Source organism: Sciurus vulgaris (genome assembly GCF_902686455.1).
Source record: "Sciurus vulgaris genome assembly, chromosome: 12".
Classification (NCBI taxonomy): Eukaryota; Metazoa; Chordata; class Mammalia; order Rodentia; family Sciuridae; genus Sciurus; species Sciurus vulgaris.
In genome coordinates, this window is record NC_136473.1 from 58,580,023 (window position 1) to 58,593,328 (window position 13,306).

Genomic DNA, 13,306 nt, shown 5'->3' on the forward strand with positions numbered 1-13,306 from the left:
GTGTCTGCCTCCTGAGTGTCAGGCACTCTTATCAGTGTCTATCCTTGGAAAAGCCCCAGAGGAAAAGGTTCTCAGAGAGATTCATTACCCAGAGAGATTCATTACCCAGAGACACCTGTGGCTATGCAAGTCAGGCAAGGGGAAAGCAGGACAGGTGGAGGATGTAAATGCTTCATTCTCAGCCTGGGTCTGGGGAGGTGTGGGGCAGGAGGACTGTATGCCCAGGGCCGGGAGCCGGACCCTGGAATGGGAAGGATGCATAATTTATACAGACCTGCCTCTGTAGATAGATTTATTTTTCCTATATAAAGTGAGAAATTCTCAATAGAGTCCATTGCTAGGAAGTTTTGTTTCCTCTGAGAAATACAGGAAACTTCTCTGTTGTGCTTCCTTCTATATGATCATGAGAAATGTGTCATTGGTTGTGTTTTCTGTTTTGCCCTGGCTGCTGGGAAATTCTGCAATTGGCATATTTTGTGTCCTGATGTCCTAAGTTGATGATGTTATTTCTTTGCATGGGTCCTTCTGCTGGAAGGAGGGGCATTAGGGGAATGGGTATGGAATCTCATGCCTGCCACTACCCAGGCACTGACTCCTCTATCTGTTGACAGCCCTATGTGCCCCGGATTCTGAATGGTTTGGCCTCAGAGAGGACAGCCCTGTCCCCGCAGCTGCAACAGACCTATGGTGCCATCCACAACATCAGTGGGACTCTCCCTGGACAGCACTTGGCCCAGAGCCCTGCAGACAGTGTGGCTTCTGCCTACCAGGAGGCCTGAGGGTGGGCAAGCTGCTGGTCTGGGCCAGACTCAGAAGCCCCAGAAAAGACTCAGGTGGAAAAGCAGCATGATTCCAATCTCTACCAAGTTCAGGACTTCTTTCCATCTATTTTAAGCCCCACTGTTCTGAAAAGATAGAACCAGAAGGGCCTGGGACTCAGGCCCTTAGTTGAGGGGAAGGATTGGGCCTGCCAGGTTAGGAGTCATCAAGGGGTCCTCTTTTTTTCTGGTCACAGCAGAAGTGTGGGGAGCAGCTGTGGCTCCCTACCTTCATTTGCTCACTTGAGATTCTGCACATTTATGTTCCCATTCCTGCTCCCGTGCAAGCTTCCAGCTCTGTAGCTGGGACAACTGCCATTCCCAGTGGTTTGTAGCCAAGATCATGTGTTGGAATTTTAATGCCCAGACTGATTAGCCCTGAAGATTATGTTGGATGATAAGGAGAAATGTAACAAGGGGAAGGCCTTGTCTGTCTTGAGTGCCCAGTCACAGCCTGTCCCTCTGCAGGCTCATGGACAACTAATGACCAGAAAACCTGCAGTCATCATGTCTGAGAGGAAGCCTAGATGGGAGTCCAGCATGCACCTGCCCCTAGCCAGGCAGCCCCTGCAACCTGCTCCTGAAGTGAGTTGAGGGGAGCTAGGGTGGGAGTACCAGGCTGGCCGCAGTGGGCTCCTGCCAGCTGCGCACACACGCCTCGATCCCACCATGGTTCTAGGTTTTTGTCATGTTGCCAGGGATTCTGTGACTGGGTAAGGGAGAGAATATGAGGGGACAGAGGCAAGTCCCTTCTTCAGAAAAGGGGCCTCTTCTTCAAGACAAGATTGGGGAGAAAGGCAGAGAAAATGAAGATTATTAAGAAAGTAAGTGCCCATGGGCTTGGCTGGTGAGATCGGGTCTCAGGGCAAGTATGTGGAGTTCCACTCCAGGAAGGTTCCCTCCAGCTTCAAGATGGGGAGGGGCTGTGCTCAGGGCCTTCTTGGAGCCCAGGGAGGGCAGCGTGGTTAGTGGAGAGGAGTGAGGAGGGTGTCTGGGCTGGATGCAGGGCTGTATGCTCTCCTTGAGTTGCGACCCAGCAGGAAGTACTGGCAGCACCTTACCTTTTTCCTTCCTACAGGATCTCAGGACTGGGACCTGACTGAACTTTTGTCCAAATGCCTCCTCCCTGCTGCCTCCAGGGGGCACCAAAGGGGCTGGATGCACACATGAGGCCAGGGGCAAGGCGAGGGTGTGGAGGGTTGAGAGGGGTTTCCGTGCACAAAGCTGTCCACCAAGGCTCCCTCCAGCTGCAGGCCCCACCTACGCTTGTCCACAGCCCTGGCTGGGCCTGGGCAAGCACACCTCTGCCGAGTGACCTTGATCCTCGGAGGCACTAGGGCAGTGCCACCTGTTCTTTGGGGGCTGCTTCCTAAAGGGTGGTCCTGGTCAGTGACCTTGGCCTCTAAAAGCTTCTCCTACCCTTCTCAGCAAGGAGGGGCAGCAGAGGGCTGGGGGGGGGGGGGGCTTCCCAGCACAAATGTGGGCCTACCAGCTCTCTGAAAGGGGAGCCCCAAGCTTGTTATTTGGGTCCAGCCACTCTTAGAAGTAAAATCATTTATTATCAAAGCCATGTTGCATAACGGGTGTGTCTAAAAGTGGAGGGGTAAGCTGGGCTTCCAGAGCGGGCAGGGGACAGAACTGAGCCCCTTCTTCAGAAAACAGGCATCTTCTTCAAGACAAGACTGGGGAGCCAGGGCTGCTTCTGAGGCCACGGTCAGTCCCCACGGTGTCACTGTTGCTCCACCAGTGTAACAAACTTGCGGATGTCTTGAGCGAGCAGCTTGGGCTCCTCAAAGGCAGCAAAGTGGCCTCCTGCGGCCATGTAGGAATAAGAGATGAGTTTGGGGAACTTGGATCTCAGCCACATTTGTGGGACATGCATGATCTCACAAGGGAAGGCAGCAAAGCCCGTGGGCACGAAGACCTTCATCCTAGAAGGAACACAAATTCCAAGAGGGGTGAGCCTGCAGTGTGCACTCTCTGGTCCCCCCACAGCAGGGGGTCCAAGGGCTCAGGTCACACATATAGAACCATAAAGAAAAGGGTAGACCCAAGTTTTTTGTTTGTTTTTGGGGTTTCATTTTTGGTACTGGGGATTGAACTTGGGCTCTCAACCACTGAGCCACATCCCCAGCCCTATTTTGGGTCTCACTGAGTTGCTCAGCACCTTGCTCTTACTAAGGTTGGCTTTGAACTTGCAATCCTCCTGCCTCAGCCTCCTGAGCTGCTAGGATTACAGGCGTGCGCCACTACACCCAGCTTAGACCCAGCTTAGACCCACTATACCCCTCAATTCCAACTCACTTAGGACCCTGTGTTTTCTGGGAAGGCCACCCAGGCAGGGGCATGGGACAGCATCTAAGGCCTCATGTTTGCTTGCCTTTCCCTTTGATGCCACTGGAGGCTCTAAATATGGGACTTGGAAATCCCAGAACCATTAGTGCCATACCAGCATTCCGAGCTAGGGGGAGGCCCCGAGGAACATCTGGGGGCCAGGCCTGGTGTTCCCTCAGCCATGCCCACCCCCTGCCTCCCCACCACCACTTGAGTTAAAGACCAGGCTCAGCCAGGCTCACCGATCATGCTTCTGGGTCAGACCCTGTCCCAGGTTCTCCTTGTAGAAGCGCTGGGAGGAGACGATGGTCTTTGTTGTCCAGTAGAGCATGATGTTGATCAGCAGATCATCTAGAGAGAACTTCCTGGGAAAGCAGAACACAGAACCCCACTTTCAGTGCCAAATGTAGTTGTATAAAAAGCAAAGCACTGCCACATTCTGCAGCAAGCAAGGCCCCTGGCTTCCCTCCTCAGATATCATTGCAAGGTAAGTGGCATTTTCCCTGTCATAGGCAGGCTTGGCCCAGGGTCACCAGCTACTGTGAAGACCCTTGATGCAGAGTGCTGACCACAAGTAGCATGTGTGTCTAATTAATTGATTCCTTTCAACAACCCACCTGAGTAGGTAGTGCTATCTATTTTACTGCTAGGAGGAGAATCCAAACCCAGGCACTTTGGTCCAGGATACATATTCCACAGTCCCCACCCCTGTCCTGCTGGCCTCAGCTCTACCACAGTAGGCTTTGCCAATTCCACCCTCCAGAAAAGCCCAGTTCCGGGGATCCAGGGTTCTCTAGGGCAGTGAATTTTCCACTTCCCAGAATCCTAAGGGACTTCTGTACTCATTGGATGCTGTCTGGACTTGGAGCTCCAGGAGGCAGGAAGAGGCTGGCCTTTGAGACTCCCTTAGGACCCAGCACACAAGCAAACTGGAGGCAATGAACTGAGAAGGCCAGTTGAGAGATCCAAGTTCTGGTCACGGCCATATTACCAAAGAGTCCTGGGACTCTGGTAACTGTTTGCCTTGCAGGCTCCCCAGGTTTTCCTCTGACAAAAACAGGATTATCAATACATAGGAAAAGTGGAAGCATCAGAAGTAAGACCACTCTACAAAATTCAGGTCCATTAGTATGATAACCTGTTCATCCAGAATTTTAGAACTCCCAAGTTAATGCGGTGATAATTCACTTATTGAGCACTGACTGTGTGCTAGGTGCTAAGGCTCCAAAGATGCATGAGGCTGGGTGCCTTCCTGGAGGAGGGATCTTATGGCGCAGCAGAGAGACCTGAATCATTGGCTACACTGTCCCATGACAGAGGTGGGGGTAAATTTCGTGAGGTGCGGGGACAGAGACAAGTTTTGCCCTGGGGGAGAGAGAAGTCAGGGAAGGCTTCTCAGAGGTGACCTTTGTACTTCTGAGAGGAAAGAAAAATGAGGGGCAGGGTTTTCAGTCAGATAGCTTGGCCAGGGCAGCAGGCCAAATGCAGAGGGCAGTCGCAGGGACTAAACTGCCTTTGGAGACCACTGAATCCGTCCATCTGCTTCCTTGGCTCAACTGTCAGTGACCTCCTCCCTGGCCTGGCCACTGTCTAAGGTCTCATGTCACCCCCAAGGCCCTTCTTCCACCTGCCTTCCCTCCCCTTCCTTCTCCCTGTCCTCTCCTCCCATCCCTCCTCAACCCTGCACCCTGAAACTGTCCCTGCTGCCCAGGCCTTGTAGGTAGTTTTTTGTCCCCCTCTATCTCTCTTTGGCCTATCTGTCCCCCTCCCTCTTTCTTTCCCCCCTCCTTGGTAGCCAATAAGGCTTTCCCCAGCATCCTGCTGCCTTTCTCGAACCATGAACTCCATCACCAACAAGTGGGAATAATCTCAGGTCCAACCCCTCCTGAGCTGCAGATCTGTGGGTTCAGTTACCAAGTGAACATCTCTACTGGACAAGAATGAGCTCTGCATCTCTGCTGAGTCCTTCCCCTGATACCACACACCCCCCCCAGACACTTGTGCACGCTCACGTGGACACACATGCACACGTACACACTCACACACGATGACTCCTCTTCTCATCCCCCATTCCCCAGCTTGAAAAATGGCATCTCCAGGCCTGAGCCAGAAGCCTGGGTCCTTGCGGAGTCTTCCCCCCTCCCTGTTCCCTTCAAGCCCTGGCTGCCCTCACTCCACTCCCACCTATTTCTGTCCTGTGGTTGTTCCCTGAATTACAGACAATTCCTGGGCCTCTTGCCTGGCCCTTAGCTCGAGGGCAATGAGTCGATTCATTAGAAGCCAATTCACCCCAAAGGGACACTTGGCTGAATTTGCTCGTTTCCCTCAGCTATTTAGATCAGCTTGTTATTGAGCTACAGCTCAAGTTCTTTTTATTTTTTATTTTTTATGTTGAGACAGTTTTTTGAGACAATTTTAAGTTGCACAGGCTGGCTTTGAACTTTCAATCCTCTGTCTCAGTTTTCCAAGTAGCAGAGATTACAGGCGTGCACCACCACACTCAGCGTGTGTGTGTGTGTGTGTGTGTGTGTGTGTGTGTGCGTTTGTATGTGGTGCTGGGGATGGAACCCCAGGGCCTTACTCATGCTAGGCAAGTGTCTACCACTGAGCTACTGCCCCAGCCCTAGTTAATTACATTTTCAATTTCTGAACTACACGTATTTTAAGGAATATTCAATTCACCTGTGCCCTGCTCCTGCCTAATGAAGCTGGAGGCAGGAAGGAGAGGGAGAGGCTGAGGGCAAAAGAGAGGCATCAGGAAGGCATTCATACTAAATAGGAAAACACGAAGAATGCATGTTATAAGAGGCTTCTTGGGAATGAAGAACATATGAAGACATTTTCATATTCAGGAATATGTTCTTCTTAGTCCTCAATCTTTCCTCTTTGAAATTCTGATCTCTAGCAGCAACAGCATGCAGTAGGGAAAGTGAATGTCCTTCTTAGGCAATGAACTTAGAGCTGGCTATTTAGGCATCACTAGCTACACTGAAATCATATGCATTTTTTTTTAAAGCAGGGATTGAATCCAGGGGTACTTAACCACTGAGTCACATCCCCAGCCCTTTTTTATATTTTATTTGGAGTCAGGGTCTCACTGAGTTTCTTAAGGCCTCACTAAATTGCTGAGGCTGCTTTGAACTCGAAATCCTCCTGCCTCAGCCTCCCGAGCTGCCGGGATTACAGGCGTGTGCCACTGCACCCGGCTTCACGTGTGACTTCGTGGTGCTGGGGATTGAGCTCAGGGCTTTGCATATGCTAACTCTACCACTGAGCTACACCCACTGCCCCTAGATGAATGCCCTTTTAAATGTAATTTCGATGATAAAATGAAAACCAGTCAGTGATACTATAATTAAACTAAACACGTAAACTCTGTGAACTGGCTTTTGCCAAGTTAGCAGAGTGCTTCTAGCTCTCTTTGGCTCTGTTCACAGCTTGAAAACTACCACAACCACCATTTCCATCCTACTGTGTTAGTGGTTTTTCAAGAACACAGATCTCATCCCATCAGTCCCCTGCTTAGAGTGTTGGTGTTCCCTGTAGCCAGGGCAGGTGCTGCAGAGCTGCCCAGGTCTGGCAAGGCCCACACCTGGCTGCAGGTACGTGTGTGCAAGGAGCAGGCCCCTTGCCACAGTGGTCCTAATGAAACTCCATTCGCCCCTGGGTCCTGCTGAGTGTGAGGTGGGGAAAAGAGATCTCGGGGGAGGGCTTGGTGAGGCTCCTGGAGGACCCGCTTAGAGGAATGAGTTCGGGGTCTGTCCCTAATGACTAGCCTGTGGACAAGTCACCCTTTCCAAGTGTACCTTGCATTTTATTGTTTTTCTCTTTACCTGAATTCCTTTCCTCCATCCAGTAAACTGCTACTCATTCTTCAAGCCCCAGATCGAATATTTTTGCAGTCCCTTCCCCTCTGTCCCTTAGACAAAGTAAACTCTCATCTTTCGGATTTCCTACAGTCCTTTGCATATTATCTTTAGAGCTTGTTCATCCAGCACCTATTTATTGCTGGGACTAAGCATGGCAGAGAGAGTCCCTGCCCCCAAGGCAAATCCAGTCTCATTCCACTCTCTATTCCCCGAGCCCAGCCCTGTGTACAGTGCCACTGAAGGAATAAAGAAAGGGTGGGGCCTGGAAAGTCAGTCAGCGCTGACCTTGAGGAAGTGGGAGATGGGCCAGGGAGGGAGAGTCACACACTCTAAGGCACAGCCTCTAAGGCTCCAGGAGACAGGACACTGCCCCCACCCGAGTCCTCCTGCAGCCCCCATCCTGATCAGCTTCCACAGAGCACACAGAGCTCCCCAGGAAAGGAGGAAAGGCCCTAGCTATTCTTGGCAATGAAGAAGTGTTCACTGCCCTCAACTCACTCATCCCAGGAGGGGGCTGTGTGTCCTGCATCCTGTTCCTCACCACCTACTGTGAGGCAAGTCCCTAGATGCCACCTCATCCCCCAAATGGGGACACACTGGTCACAGTGTTAGGATTTGTGGGAAAGCCAATGACAGCTGGAACCCATGTGTTTGCTGACCTCCCCATGTGGAGAAACCAGAGATGGGGACCAAGAGGGTGGGTGGGGTGAGGAAGGTGGCTGCTGTGACCTGGGTCCTGACAGGGGGTAGAGGGGGACCTCACTTCTCCAGGCCTCCATCTTCCAGGTTCCGGAATTCTGAATTGGTCCAGGTAGAAAACTTCTCTAGAATGTAGGCAGCCAGTCCCACAGGAGAGTCATTCAGAGCACAGCCTGGGTGGGAAGGAGTAAGGGAGGGACTCAGGCCTGGGTGCCTAGGCACCAGGGACCTGGCCCTCAGGACTGAGCTGAGGTGCTGGCCCCACAGAGTGCTATGTACGACATTTCCTTACCCCTTGAAGCTTCATGGGATAAATTGGGGTAATACTTCCCATGATCTCATGGGGATTCATATAGAATATGTGCACTTTTCTTCAAACTTAACGGTCTATATCTGGGTTTGGTGATACCCAAGTGAGAAGTATCTATCTATCACTATCTTGCAGTGCTGGGGATCAAACCCAGGGCCTTGTGCACGCTGGGTATACTATACCACTGAGTTATGTCCCTAGCCCAGGACGCTATTTTTAAGGAGATAAATTTTGAGGGTTTTGTGTTTTGGGGGTCCACATGCCCTGATACTGAAAAACAAGAAGCAACCTAAAAATCCAAATAGGGGAATCAGTTACAAATAAATATAGATACACCCATAAGCTAAAATCCTGTGCAGTCACTAAAAATAGCTGAGAGGCTGGGTGCGGTGGCACACACCTATAATCCCAGTGGCTTGGGAGGTTGAGGCAGGATTGTGAGTTCAAAGCCAGTCTCAGCAACTTAGTGAGACCCTAAGCAACTTAGCAAGACCCTGTCTCTAAATAAAATGCAAAATAGGGCTGGGGATGTGACTCAGTGATTGAGTGCCCCTGAGTTCAATCCCCAGTACAAAAAAAAAAAAAACAAAAACAAACAAACAAACAAAAAAAAAAAAACGCTGAGAGGCGCCAGGAGTGGCGCTCACACTGGTAGAGTGTGTGCTTGGCGTGTGCAAGGTTTGCTCTTCAGCACCAAACAAGTGACTGGGATAATACCATAAATGACTTTCACAAATACCATATTGAACAAAAGAAGCCAGACTCTCATGAATACCTCCTCTATGGTTCCATTCACAGAAGGAGTGAGAACAGGCAAAGTCAAACTATCAGGAGTGTGCTCGGGCCAGGCATGGTGGTGCATGCCTGTAATCCCAGCAGCTCAGGAGGCTGAGGCAGGAGGATTGAGAGTTCAAAGCAAGCCTCAGCAAAAGCAAGGTGCTAGGAAACTCAGTGAGACCCTGTCTCTAAAATACAAAATATGGCTGGGGATGTGACTCAGTGCTCAAGTGCCCCTGAGTTAATCCCTGGTACCAACCCCCCCCCCCCCCCCCCCCCAAAAAAAAAGTGTGCTTGGAAGTCAGGAGAAAGGCCACCCTCAATGGGGACAGTACCTGCAAGATACCACCACAGGTGTCTAGGTGTTGGGGTCATGTGGGGCCTGTGGGCATAGTAGCTTGTGAAAATTCATCAACTGAGATGTTAGCAAGTTCTTCTGAAGGAAAGGGAGGCAGGGAATAAGAGCGCTTATAGGTGATTGTCTTCTGTTTTATGTTTCTTTGTGGTTTTCAAAATTAAAAAAAATTATAATTGTAGATGGACAGCATACCTTTATTTTATTTGTTAATTTTTTTATGCAGTGCTAAGGATCAAACCCAGTGCCTCACATGTGCTAGGCAAGCGTTCTGCCACTGAGCTACAGCCCCAGCCCCTCATTTTTTTACAATGAAAATTTTCAATGGATCCTTTACAATGAACATTTCTCCAATTACACTATTATGATCATACTATTATGATTATGAGCTGCCTCGTGTGTGTATGCCTAGGACTGCCAAAGAAACTAGGGAACATTCTGAAATGCACAAAACAATTCCTGGGTGTCCTCTGAATGGAATTTGGGGAGTTTTCTAGTAGACCCTTCCGGAATTATCTGATTCTCATCTTCCTTTGTCTTTGAGCTCTTCTGTAGCTCTGTAAATTATGGAAAAGTGAGAGTCCTACAGATGGGTTTTGTTCATAGAAAAGCAAAGGAATTTTGTCTGGTAGATATTTATCACTCTGTGGATTCTAATAGTTCTATGTCCATTAGCAAATTAATTTGTGTTCCTAATTGCCCTTGAACTATTGATGTTGTTTTAACATTTTACTACTTCCTTTAGGAATTGAATTAAATAAAATCTTGGACACTTGTCCACTTAATATGTATGCTTCTTAGAAAAGTATCCTTTAACAGGGCCCTGGTGGCAGAAATGGTTGCTGTGCCCACCCCTCACTCTTAAGGGTGAACTTTCCCCCAGAGTCTGGGCCCCCTATGCCCTTCTCCTATAGCTCCAGAGCTACCAAGCCCCCTCTGCTTCTTAGGACAGGACTCAGCAGCAAGGGCAGTGGGTGGGGGGTGTTAAAGCTACCAACAAACATTGAATGAACCACATAGAGTTTGAATTAGCCTGGGAATCTGTCAATGATGCATAAACTCACTTCTATGGGGAAATTCAGGTTAAGGGTCCCAAGAGCTCTGAGAAGGGATGAGGATGTGACTCAGTGGCAGACTGCTCACCTAGCATGCCTGAGGCCTTGGGTCTCATCCCTAGCCCTGCAAACAAACAAAATACCCAACCCCGCCCCACACAACAACAATAAAACTAGCTGTTAGTTCCTTACGAGGGGTTTTCATTCTGGAAGCAGTGAGGTCCCCCAACCCCAGCATGCTCACCCACGGTGTCCGGCTTGGTGGCTTGGATGTGTAGGTAACCGCTCTCCCTCATGATGTTATAGAAAATCTTTTCCTTCCAAGGAAACAGCAACTCCACATCTCTCTCAGTGTAGCCAAAAAATCCTGCGAAACGCGGTCCCATGAAGAGGCTCAGGTTGGATAAATTTCTTGCAATAAAAGCCATGTTCAAGTGCAGGCCTTTCACATGTCTGAGGGCAGAGAAACCGGTTTAGGTGAGGTTGTGCTAGTATAAGAAAGGCACCAAGAAGAGATGGAGGAGGAAAGGACAGACCACAGGACTGAGGTGCCAGCCCCCTTCAGTACCTGCCCCTCTTGGGGAGTCCACATGAGTTGGAGCAGAGGGGTTGGGGAAGAAAATACAGTTTCTAGAGCATTCTGTTCAGGGCTTCTCCAGAGTGTGGTTCCCCCAGAAAGGTCTAATCTCCCACTTTTACCTCATCTCACTGGCTGTCTCTGCCTGGACACCTGGCCCAGAGTCACCAACCCTGTGTTACACCAAATGGGAGGATCCAGGTCAACATGCCCACATGCCCTGTAGAATAATCAGAAAACCTTTCCTCTTTCCTGTGGGCACACAAGCATCTCTGTCTGGGTGGCCCCTGGCAAGAGGGAGCCCCAAAGCTCAGACACTATGCCCAGGCAGGACCTGGTGTGAACCACCCTGCTGTCCAGATGCCTGCCCTGATCAAAGATCCTTTTAGAAGTTGTGTACATGCACACACACCTGAATGAGAGCTCACCTGGGCACCAGCTGAGCCATGTTGGTGCAGATCAGGGAACCCCAGTCCCCACCTTGAATATAGAATTTCTGGAAGTCCAGTCGCAGCATCAGTTTATAAAAGATCCTTGCACAGGCCACAGAGTTGAAGCCTGGTTGTGAAGGGGAAAAAAGAATAGAGTCACAGGGAGGCCACTTCTTGGATTTGTGAAATTCCTCAGATCTACCTCTCCACAGGGCGAGGAGAAAGCTGCACACAGGAGGCAAGGAGGAGTCCTTGGGCCCAAAGGGGGTCCTCTAGTTCCAGAAGACAGTGTGCCCTGTGCCTACTTCTGTGCAGGGGCAGTGAATGGACAGCTGCTCTGCCCAGCAGTATGGGCATGGAGGGGCTTGGGACAGCCCCATGACATGTCTATGGGCCCACACTGCATAAGACCTGCATGTGGACCTGCCCTTGAGCAGAGTTCATGAAAACACAAGAGTCCAAGTCCTGAGCAGCACTGAACAGTGCTGACCATTGCTCTACCCAGCCTAGGGCCCACCACCTCCTCATTCAGATCCGGAGATATGCTGGCCCTTTAGCATAAGAAAAATGCCTCTCAGACCCCTTTCTCCCCCAGTCTCTCTGGTCCCCTGCCCGCCCCATCCTCTTAGAAGGAGAGCATTCCATGGCCTCCCAGCAGCACACCCCACCCCCCTCACCCCACCACTCCATACCCTTTTTATAAGATGCCTCTGAGAAGCCGTAGCCAGGAATGGAAGGGCAGATGACTTCAAAAATATGCTCGTCACTCAGGCCATGGCTCTTGGGGTCAGTCAGGAGTGGGATGATCTTATAAAACTCGTAGAAGGAGCCGGGCCAGCCATGCACCATCAGCAAGGGCTTTGGGGTGCGACCCGAAGGCAGCTGTGGGGGCTTCACGTGGATGAAGTGGATGTCCAGCCCTGGGGGATGGAGCACAATTGTGGGGAAGAGGAGAAGATGGGGAGGCTGTAGTCCTGAGAGTGCCTGGGCGGGCTCTGCAGCCTCCGGGGTACGGGCAGTGTGTGCTGCCCACTTTGTGCCCGCCACCATGGTACCGTTCACAGTACTGTTTCACACCTGCTCTGCAGGTGTCCTTGCTCGCTCCAACTTCACAGTCCCCCTGCTTGGAAGGGAACAGGGCCATGTGCACCATTGGGTCCCCAGGGCCCAGAACAGTTCCTGGCTGATGGTGGGGCTCAGCAAACATTTGTTCAATTATTTAAAACTCAGGGGAGAAGGAGAAGATGTGCATTTAATTAACATAGAAAACAGTTCATTGCTAGTTGGTAAAAGTGGATTATCAAGTCAGGGTCATTGTATGATCCAATTTTTTGTGAACAGTTACAGGTATGCATATATATTCATGAAGATGCTCCTCAACTTAAGTTGAAAATTTCTTGGTTTGTGTGTGTGTGTGTGTGTGTGTGTGTGTGTGTGGTGTGGTGGTACTGGGATTTGAATCCTTTTTATTTTTTATTTTGAGACAGGCCCTTGCTAAATTGTCCAGGCTAGTCTTGAATTTGAGATTCTCCTGCCTCAGCCTTCTAAGAAGCTGGGATTATAGGGATGTACCACCACACTTGGCTTAAGATGAAAATTTCCTAAGTCTAAAATGCATTTAAGGGTTGGGGATGTGGCTCAGTAGAGCAATCACCTAGCATGTGCAAGGTCCACATAGGTTCCATCCCCTACACCATAAAAAATAAGTAAACACTAAATAAAATGCATTGAATATGCTTGACTTACTAAACTCCTAGCTTAGCAGCACAGTCCACTGTAGAGAATCAGTGGCTTCCTCTCATGAATGTGGGGCTATCTGGGAGCTGTGCCTGTATAGCATATCACTAGCCTGGGAAAAGATCCAAATTCAAAATATGGTTTCTACTGAATGCATATTGCTTTCACACCATTGTAAAAGTTAAAAATGATAAATGGAGCCATCATAAGTGAGGGACTATCTGTACTGTGAATGTATGAATTTAAGGGTCTGAGAATGAACTACAAAAATATACAAAGTCATTCTCCGTGAGCAGTAAAACCAAGTGTTTTTATTTTTCTCATTGTGTTAGATGTATATCTAA

The 13,306-nt window shown here is 49.8% G+C and overlaps 2 protein-coding genes across 3 annotated transcripts in view; one reads left to right on the top strand and one right to left on the bottom strand.

Annotated features, from left to right (window-relative positions):
- TMEM63A (transmembrane protein 63A) overlaps positions 1-2,384 on the top strand; it is a gene marked incomplete at its 5' end in the record, with an annotated part of 30,725 nt that extends 28,341 nt beyond the window's left edge. For both annotated transcript variants that reach the window (XM_079106654.1, XM_079106655.1), the window contains one exon: positions 612-2,384. In XM_079106654.1, coding sequence (XP_078962780.1) covers positions 612-779 — 168 coding nt within the window. In that variant the 3' untranslated portion in view covers positions 780-2,384. The remainder of the gene's footprint in view (positions 1-611) is intronic.
- EPHX1 (epoxide hydrolase 1) overlaps positions 2,358-13,306 on the bottom strand; it is a 39,016-nt gene continuing 28,067 nt past the window's right edge. The window contains exons 4-9 of the mRNA XM_079106705.1: positions 11,918-12,145; positions 11,223-11,352; positions 10,462-10,670; positions 7,785-7,893; positions 3,395-3,517; positions 2,358-2,749 (exon numbers count right to left, since the gene is read on the bottom strand). Of these exons, the coding sequence (XP_078962831.1) occupies positions 2,548-2,749; positions 3,395-3,517; positions 7,785-7,893; positions 10,462-10,670; positions 11,223-11,352; positions 11,918-12,145 (1,001 nt within the window). The 3' untranslated portion in view covers positions 2,358-2,547. The remainder of the gene's footprint in view (positions 2,750-3,394; positions 3,518-7,784; positions 7,894-10,461; positions 10,671-11,222; positions 11,353-11,917; positions 12,146-13,306) is intronic.